Source organism: Bos indicus, chromosome 19, assembly GCF_029378745.1.
Source record: "Bos indicus isolate NIAB-ARS_2022 breed Sahiwal x Tharparkar chromosome 19, NIAB-ARS_B.indTharparkar_mat_pri_1.0, whole genome shotgun sequence".
Taxonomy (NCBI): domain Eukaryota; kingdom Metazoa; phylum Chordata; class Mammalia; order Artiodactyla; family Bovidae; genus Bos; species Bos indicus.
In genome coordinates this window covers 18,488,085-18,497,836 of record NC_091778.1, presented here as the reverse complement: position 1 = coordinate 18,497,836, position 9,752 = coordinate 18,488,085, and the positions used below count along the sequence as shown (strand labels likewise).

Here is a 9,752-nt window from a genome sequence, read left to right as displayed (position 1 = left end):
TGAAAGATTAGACTACAGGAGCTGCCCCTGTGGAATTAGCAGGGCGCTGTGAGGGCAAGCATTCTGCTGGAGCAGTAGAAAGCTGTCTCTTGCCACAGAGGGGCTTGAAAGGGCATGTTCTCTCCCCACCAGAGGCATCTTCCCACCTCCTTTCCCACATGGACATCCTCTCAGGAGGATGCTAGAGTCATGGGGAGCAAGGCAGAAGCAGGTCTGTTGGATGGGGAGACGGGGTGGGTTGTAGAGTGGGATGGGAAAGGCAGGAGGGCGGGAGGGAGGCCAGGCTGGGGCAGGTGTCCAGACCGAATTCACTGACCGGGTCAGGAGGACCCAGGGAAAGCGATGTGAAAGCCTCCTCTAGGGTTTGCAGGTCTGGGCAGCGAGTCCTGCCTCCCTGTCTTTGTGGGCGTGGTGAAGCCATTTACCGTGTTGCAATCAGCACGGTATTTGATGCAGGATAGGACAGAATAGAATAAGAGTGTACATGTTTTGTAAAGGTAAGTGTTTCATAAATTTTATCTCCCCATCTATTTGTCATCTATCTATTATCATCTATGTCTGTCTATCTGTCGGTTTTGACTTGGCAGGTCTGGCCCTTTGCTAACATCTTGGGGAGAAAGAGTGTAGGGAAAAGGCAGAGACGACTCGGCCATGTCCACAAGACCAGCTTTTAATATGACCGTGATTGGAAGCACGAATAAATAAACGCCAGAGAAAATGGAAAAACCAAACCAAAGCTCGGAACATCAAAACCCAGATTCAGAAAACGAAAGGAAACATATCTCCGACAAACAAACAAATCAACAAACAAAAAGCTCGCCCCACCGCGAAGAGACAGAATCAGACTGTACAATCCGTGTCACAGGGAGAGCCGACGGCGGGGGCCCCGAGGCTGTGTCCCCCCGGCCGCCGCACCTCCGTCTCGGGCCCCTGGGAGGGGAGGAGGGCGGCCCCGGGCACCCTGTGGGCCGGCCTGGGGAGGCGGAGGGCGGGGTAGGTGGGCAGGTTAAGAACCTTCACGAACGACAAGAGGACCGGACGGCGTCCAGGGCTCTGCGGGTTCCCTCTGGAGTGTGCAGGTGTGATTCCAGGGCGGCCTCGTGGTGGTGCACTTCGGCGCTGGAACCCGGTCCCTCTGCAGGGCTGCTGGAAACCGCACGGCGAGGGTCGCGGACGGAGAAAGACGCGGACGCGGCGCCGTGAGGGTCGGAGCATGCAGTGCTTTGTACATCTGGCAGTGAGATGTGATGGCGGGTCGGTTCTCAGACAGTTTCAGGGCGGGACTCACTTCTCCTAAGAGGGTCGGACGCGCGGCGGCGGGGCCCGAGGACGCGTCGTGCCAGACGTGGCCGGAGCGAGGTTTCAGCAGAGTTTGCTATGTGTGCATAGGGGGCTCTTGCTTCTTTCCGTCGGTGGGCAGGGGCCATCCGACCTGAGCCTGCGGTCCCCTGTCCTGGTCCCGGGCCAGGTCCGTTTGGGGGTCGGGGGTGGTGGTGCCGGGTGGTCCGAGGGCCGTCAGCAAGCAATCTCCTCCAAGGTCCCCAGGGCCGTCTGCAGGGGCACGTTCACAGTGTGGCTGATGGTTTCGGAGTGGTTTGGCATCGTGTCACAAGTGCTCTGGCGGGGAAGAGGAAAGTGCCTGTTGATGTTCATTCAGCAAAAATGTGTCCCAGGGTCCCTGCAGCCCAGCCCAGGCCCTGGGAACCGTGCAGCCCACATTGGGCTCTGCCGGGCACTGCTGCTCCGCCCCAAACCCCTCCGGTGCTGGGTTGCCACCTTCGGTCATGAAGCTGGGGGTGGGGGGCTCACTGCCTTCAGAATCCTCTCCACTGTCCACCTAGGCGCTCCCCCGACCCCGCCCCACGCCCCAGAGTACAGAGGAAGCTTCCTGGTGATGGGGTTTAACAGCTAGTTTGACCTTCTCTCTAAGGGCTTCCCAGGTGGCTCAGTGGTAAAGAATCTGCCTGCCAATGCAGGAGACATAAGAGACACAGGTTTGACCCCTGGGTGGGGAAGATCCCCTTGGAGGAGGAAATGGCAACCCACTCCAGTATTCTCGCTTGGAGAATCCCATGGACAGAGGAACCTGGCAGGCTACACGTGGGGTCTCAGTGAGTCCGACACAACTTAAGTGACTTAGCACATCTATAAAGAACAAAGCAACCCAAGGGTGGTAGCTGTATTCCCTGTGCTGTACAATATATCCCGTATTTATATCCTGTGGGCCTCTCCAGAGGTCCCCTGCTGTGTCACTGGAAGCTACATCTGAGTGGTGCGTAACCTTGTGGTGTGGATGACCCATCCCGTCCTCGTCCTTGGACCTCTGTTGAGCCCACCTGGGGTGGAGGAGGGGCCACCTGTGGCCTGGCCTGGGCAGGAGCGGCTGCCTGATTGCTGAGGCAAAACAGTGGAGGTCTCTGACAGCTGGGAGTCTGACCCCTGATCCCAGCTGCCCCCAAAGGACCTTGGGGTTAGGCTGGCCTCAGAGAAGGGTTATCTCGGATCCCTGAGCAGGGTGGGGCTGAGGTGGCTTTGAGTCTTCTGGGTGATTCCTGGCCCTGCAGAGGGCTGGAGGCTGGGAGGGATGTGAGCGGAATTCTGTGCCAAGAATTCGGGGGAGATTAGATGAGGATGAGGCTGGGAGCGGTGCAAAGGAGGAGGCTATGTCTCTGAGACATTCTGAAGGCAGAAGAGAGGGTGGGGCGAGGGGAGGGGAGCCTGTATTCGCTGAGTGCTTACTACAGACTAGTCACTGGAAGCTCACTGCTTCCCAGGGCCTGGTCTCATTTAATCTGATGGCACCCCCTGAGGTCCCAGTGGTTTGGCAGCTGCTCAGAGAGGGAGGTGATGTGCCCTCAGGTGCACAGCTGGGAAGAAGGGCCCTGGGATCCAGGCGGGTCAACTGAGTTCAGAGCCCGGAGCTCCTTCCACCCACACTGCCCTCCCCTCCACAGAAGCTGTCTTCTGTTCAAACAGAAGCGGCAGGGACCCGAGAGAATCAAAGTGGGATGTTTAGCCTGGGAGATGAGTAGAGAAACAGTGTCTGGAGCAAAAATGGGAGCCCAGATAGGAGGAGGAGGAGGCTGGGATCCACTTGGGATGTTATGATTTTAAGGCAGCAATGGCCACGGAATGCGGTGTTCTCTTGGGGCGGGGGTGCTGACATGGGGGATACCCACGACCTTCAGCGGAGACCAGGGTCCAGGAACAGACTGAATCTGGGAAGGAGAGTGTGGACGGTGTAAGAGGGGCTGCCTCTTAGACTTGAGGAGAGAGGCAGAGTAGGAAGGAGGCTAGGGTGCCTCCCCAGCTGTGTAACCTGGGCCTCTGGGCCACAACCGCCTCATGTACAACATGGAGATAAAAACAGCCCTTCCTCCAGGTGACTCTAGGGCTGAAACTACGTGTTACTCTTAAGGCACATAACACAGTGCCTGACACATACCAGGCTTACAATGGTCAGCAGTTATAATGGGTGTTATTGCTTCTACCTACTTCAAGGAATCTGTCTGCTAAGCAGGAGATACGGGTTTGATCCCTGGGTTGGGACGATCCCTTGGGGAAGGAAATGGCAACTCACTCCAGTATTCTTGCCCGGAGAAGTTCACGGACAGAGGAGCCTGGTGGACTACAGTCCATGGGGTTGCAAAGAGTGGGACACAACTTAGCTACTGAAACACCACCACTACTTCAGAGGGCCCCACACCCTATGTCCTGTTCAAATGGGGTAGAGTAACAGGGACATTCCTGCTCACATTCTGCCACCTAGGGAATAAGGGAGTGGGCCTACATGGAGCCTCTCCTTGGTCTCCCAAGGCACGAGAACAGGGGCATGGCTTCTGGCTGGGGAGAAGCTGAGCTGGTCCAGGCAGAAGCATCTCCTGGTCTCTGCTGCATCCATGGAGCAGATCCAATCTACAGCTGGGTTCCAGGATGGGTCTCAGAGAGAGGCTCAGGGTTCAGTTGGAGTGTCCTTGGACTTGGGAGCTGCGGACGGTCTTGAGCTATGGAAAGGTGTGAGACGGAGCACTCCTGTCCTGCCTGGCACCGGCATCTGCATTCACACGGCTTGTACACACCAAGGAACTAACCAACCTGCAACCCCCTGCCGGCCGCCCTTACCACATTCTCATCGTGGCTCCCTTCCTCCTCTTCTTTGCCAAGCAGGTCTAATAGCTTCTCTTTGATCAGCTGCAAGAAAGGCAGGAAGGAAGGTCAGGCCGGGAGAAAGGCATCAAAGTAGCGAGAGAGACCTCCTTCCACATGGTTGGGCTGGGGAGGCAGGGGCAGCAGCAGCCCGGGCTGCAGCTGGACAGACGTTGGTAGGAGCCCAGCCTGGCATCCCAAACTGGGGTGCCTAGCCAAGCTTCTGGTGCAGGAGCTAGAGACTGTGTGGTCTCTCAGCGTGGCTGGTTCCCCATCTGTCCTGGGGGGATAGTTACTTGTCACTTTTGAGGCCTGACAATTCCACAGTTCACAAGGTTGGGACACAACTGTGTTAACATTTCATTCTCAATAAGAGAGTAGTTATTAAATATGTTTTCTGATGTGATTCAATTTCTATAACTTTGTGCATCTTTGCACAAAAATGATTAAACAGGGCAGAACCAAGTATGGCTATGGAACCCAGTTTGGGAGCTGGGTCACCATGCTGAGAGGTGGGGTGTGGCACTCCACAGGCCCCTGGTCACCCAGGCCCACCACTTCCCACAGTGACCCCCAGTGGCCTTTGGCCATTGCCGGTCCCCTCTGGGAGGCAGGCCACTGCTCTGCAAGCCCGATCTGCTGGGCTGAGACCCAGGCGGTCCTGGGCTTCCCTGGGGGATTCTGGAGTCCCTGGAGCCAGCCCAGGGCTGGGAGGAATTCAGTAGGAAGACTGATGAGCCTCCAGAGCACACAGTGCCTGAAACTGCTGTTTGTTGTGTGAGAAGCTTCCAGAGACTGTTCCAGCTGCCTCCTGAGGGCGACAGCTCCCTGAACCAGAGTGGCTGGAGTGCCCTTGCTCTTCCTGCTCAGGATTGATGACTTCTCAGGAGTGCTCCTTCCCTAAAGCTGCCTGGACCCCAGAAGGTGCTGCTCTGGTGATGGGTCCCCTGGAGGGCAGGTGTGTGTGTGTGCATGTGGTGTGTGTGTGTGTGGTGTAGGTGTATTTGCGAGCAGTGTGTGAGTGTGGTATAAGTGTAATATGTGTGTGTGTGCATGTGTGGAGTGTGAGTGCATATGTGGTGTATGAGTATGGTATGTGTGTGTGTGGTGTGTGTGTATGTGTTGTGTGTGAGTGTGGTATAAGTGTGTGTGTATGTCATGTGTGTGCAAATGGTGCGTGTGTACAGTGTATGTGGTTTATCTGTGGTGTACGTGTGTCTTTGTGAGCAGTGTGTGAGTGTGGTGTAAGTGTGTGTGGAATATGTGTGTGGGGGGTATATGTGTGTGTATGTATTATATGTCAGTGTGGTATTAGTGTTATGATGTATGTGCATGTCACGTCTGTGCAAGTGGTGTGTGTGTATAGTATATATCGTGTGCCTGTGGCATATGTGTGTATTTGTGAGCAGTGTGTATAAGTGTGTGTGGAATATGTGTATGTGGAGTGTGTGATATAAGTGTGTATGGCACATGTATGTGTGGAGTGTGTGGGGTATATGTGTGTGTATGTTGTGTGTGAGTGTGGCATTAGTGTGTGTGATGTGTGTGTGTATATCAAGTGTATGTGAGTGGTGTGTGCATGGAGTGTATGCGGAGTGTGTATGGAGCGTGTGGGGTATATGTGTGTGTGTATGTTGTGTATAAGTATGGGAGAAGCGTGTGTGGTGTGTGTGTGTGTGGAATATGTGTATGTGGAGTGTGTGGTATACGTGTGTGTGGCACATGTATGTGTGGAGTGTGTGGGGTATATGTGTGTGTGTTATATGTAAGTGTGGCATTAGTGTGTGCGATGTGTGTGTGTATAGCATGTGTATGTGAGTGGTGTGTGTGTGGACTGGATGTGGAGTGTGGCATGTGTGTGTGGAGCATGTGCGGTGTACATGTGTGTATGTTGTGCATGCTATGCTATAAGCGTGGTGTGTGTGTGTGTATGTTGTGTATGTGTATGCTATAAGCGTGTGGTGTGTGTGTATGTGTGTGTGTGGTGTGAGTGTGTGGAGCATGTGGTGTGTGTGTGTATGTTGTGTATGGTATGCTATAAGTGTGTGGTGTGTGTGTGTATGTGTATGCTATAAGCGTGTGGTTGTGTGTGTATGTGTGTGGAGGGTGTGGGGTATATGTGTGTGTATGTTGTGTATGCGTATGCTATAAGTGTGTGATGTGTGTATGTTGTGTATGGTATACTATAAGCGTGTGGTGTGTGTGTATGTGTGTGTGTGGTGTGAGTGTGTGGAGCATGTGGTGTGTGTGTGTATGTTGTGTATGGTATACTATAAGTGTGTGGTGTGTGTGTGTATGTGTATGCTATAAGCGTGTGGTTGTGTGTGTATGTGTGTGGAGGGTGTGGGGTATATGTGTGTGTATGTTGTGTATGCGTATGCTGTAAGTGTGTGATGTGTGTATGTTGTGTATGGTATACTATAAGCGTGTGGTGTGTGTGTGTATGTTGTGTATGTGCATGCTATAAGTGTGTGGTGTGTGCATATGTTGTGTATGCATATGCTATAAGCATGTGGTGTGTGTGTGGAGGGTGTGGGGTATGTGTGTGTGTATGTTGTGTATGTGTATGCTATAAGTGTGTGGTGTGTGTGTATGTGTGTGTGTGTGGTGTGAGTGTGTGGAGCATGTGGTGTGTGTATGTGTGTATGTTGTGTATGTGTATGCTATAAGTGTGTTGTGTGTGTGCGTATGTTGTGTATGCATATGCTATAAGCGTGTGGTTGTGTGTGTGTGTGTGGAGTATATGTGTGTGTATGTTGTGTATGTGTATGCTATAAGCGTGTGGTTGTGTGTGTGTGTGTGTGTGTGGAGTATATGTGTGTGTATGTTGTGTGTGTGTATGCTATAAGCGTGTGGTGTGTGCGTGTGTGTGCGTGTATGTTGCGTATGCATATACTATAAGCGTGGTGTGTGTGTGTATGTTGTGTATGTGTATGCTATAAGCATGTGGGGTGTGTGTGTGTGTGTTTTGTGTATGCGTATACTATAAGCGTGTGGGGTGTGTGTGTGTGGTGTGTATGTGTATGCTATAAGCATGTGGGGTGTGTGTGTGTGTATTTTGTGTATGCGTATACTATAAGCGTGTGGGGTGTGTGTGTGTGGTGTGTATGTGTATGCTATAAGCATGTGGTGTGTATGTGTGTGTGTGTGTGTAGTGTATGCGTATGCTATAAGCGTGTGGTGTGTGTGGTGTGAGTGTGCGGGTGCAGACACACCCAGGTGTGAAGCCCCACACGAGGCCCAGGGGCTCTGCGCCGGCCCCTGCACTGTCTCATCCCCCCTTCTCATCCCTCCAGCTCCCTGCGTGCGGGTGTAGACGGCTCCGAGGACAGGCCTGCGGCTTCCGTCTCTTACCCACCCCGCCCCGGTGCCTGGGGCGCAGGGACAGACCGTGTCCATGCACAGGGAGGGGAGGCGGCCCTGGGTGGAGGGAGGCCGAGCTCTCCCCGCTCCATGCTCTGGTTCTGGGCATCGGGGCGGGATGAGGGCGCCTGGTGGTCCCCCACAAGCAATCCCGCATCTTACCTCATAAATATAATCAAAGAGCTCTAGTATTGTGAGGATACTAGCACCAATGAACAGTCCCATCTGACCACCAATATCACCTGGAGAGAGAGAGAGAAGAGAAAGACTTGGCTTTCCTGACAGCGCTTCTGGAAGGGTGGATGGACAGAGAACTCGGAAAGCAGGCTTTCTGAGAGGGGCCCCCTTCCCAGAGGTGGGGCCTGGGCCTGGTGGCTGGAGGGCAGGCCCTTGACAAGCTGCTCCCTCACTGCGCTGCTCTGAGAGCTGCTGGGTTTCAGCACCCATAGGGGTGGGAACTAACCTGGATGTTTACTTGTGGGGCCTGGAACGGACCTCCCGTGCTGACGGCCTGGTTCAGTTCCATTCAGAACCACAACGTTGGGGCCCAGCTTTGGCTCCGGGCTGGGAACAGATGAGACGTGTGTGGTCCCTGCCCGGGTGAGGGCACAGTCAAGCCTGAGACGTGTGTCAGTGTGTCTGAGTGGGGGTCTTGGGAGCAGGCACGTAAGAGACACCCCCAATTACGACAGGGCCTTTGAAGCTATCTTGAGGCCCCTCTGACCCTTGGGATAAAGTCCTTGGAAGCATCTATCTCCCCTCCCTAAAGGTAAATGTTTGGTTTCTTTCTATTTATTTTTTATTTATTTTTATGATTTTTGGCCGCGCTGGGCCTTCATTGCTAGGCACAGGCTTTCCCTGGTTGCGGTGAGCAGGGGCTACTCTTCCCTGTGGTGTGCGGGCTGCTCACTGCGGTGGCTTCTCTCGTGGGGCGTGGGCTCTAGGCGCGTGAGCCTTGCAGCTCGCAGGCTCTAGAGCACAGGCTCAGTAGCTGCGGTGCACAGGCTTAGCTGCTCCACAGCATGTGCGATCTTCCAGGACCAGGGATTGGACCCTTGCATTGGCAGGCGGATTCTTAACCACTGGACCACAAGGGGAGTCCTTTGGTCCCTTTCTAGAGTACAGGTTCTTGCCCTGAGTGTATGACCCCGTTGACCAGGGGTCTTCTGATCCCCTTGTATCAAACTCCCGGGAGACTTGTAATCAGTATAGATGCCTGCACCCACCTGTTGTTGTGCTTAGTCGCTCAGTCGTGTCCGACTCTTTGAGACCCATGGACTGGAGCCCGCCAGGCTCCTCTGTCTATGGGGGTTCTCCAGGCAAAAATACTGGAGTGGGTTGCCATGCCCTCCTCCAGGGGATCTTCCCAACCCAGGGCTTGAACCCAAGTCTGCCATATTGCAGGTGGATTCTTTACCATCTGAGCCACCAGGGAAGCCCTGGGGCCTATGCAATCAGAGTCTCTGGGACTGGAGGTCAGGATTTTTATGTTCCCAGGTGGTTCTCCAGCCCACCAGAGTTTGAGAAGCACTCTCCTGTGGGAGCTTACGATGGTTGGAGACTCCTTGAATTGAATGCAAATCGTTACGTGTGGGTACCTGGGCATTTGTAGCTGGAGAGTCCGTATTTCGGAAGCTATTATCAGATTCTTAAGGGGGTTCTGATCCCCTGAAAGCCCCCAAACGCTCTGCTCCAGAGGCAGTATGTTGGAGCACAGGGCTCTGAGGCTGTGAATATGGAGGGTGGCCATCAGCTGGCTGTGTGTCTTTGATAAGCCCCGACCTTCTAAACAGCTTTGCCTACCAGGAACATTTGGTGGTGGAGGTGGTTGGGGGAGGGTTGGAGGAGATGAACAGTGAAGTCCTTTCCAGGTGTGACCTCTGGGACTGTGAGCTGCTGGTCTAGGAAGAGCGCTGGGAGTGGGGGCCCTGATGGGGGTGGGTGTACCATCCTCCTGGAGATTCCAGGCTGACCTCTTAGTCTGAGAACTTTCTGATGACACACTTATCCACTCCTCCCCTGATGATGGCTAGGAGAAGGCCAACAAGCACATCCCCAGCTGAGCAGGCTGAGATGGTGGGAAGAGAGCTCTTCCCGGGGTGGAGGGGGACTTGGTGTTGGGCTCACCAGAGCCCCCGCTTCCTTCCCGCTCCCCCCACCCCCTCTAATGTCCTTAATGGAGGCTCACTGGGGCGTGCATACATGCACGTGCCTGTGGGGGGTGGGTGTATGTGTGAGCCCAG

General features: G+C 54.2%; 1 protein-coding gene across 1 annotated transcript in view; it reads right to left on the bottom strand.

Moving 5' to 3' along the window:
- Positions 1 to 654: 654 nt before the first annotated feature.
- Positions 655 to 9,752, bottom strand: part of LOC109573181 (acid-sensing ion channel 2) — a 296,000-nt gene continuing 286,902 nt past the window's right edge. Inside the window, exons 8-10 of the mRNA XM_070772693.1 lie at positions 7,672 to 7,751; positions 4,123 to 4,191; positions 655 to 1,617 (exon numbers count right to left, since the gene is read on the bottom strand). Coding sequence (XP_070628794.1) covers positions 1,516 to 1,617; positions 4,123 to 4,191; positions 7,672 to 7,751 — 251 coding nt within the window. The 3' untranslated portion in view covers positions 655 to 1,515. The remainder of the gene's footprint in view (positions 1,618 to 4,122; positions 4,192 to 7,671; positions 7,752 to 9,752) is intronic.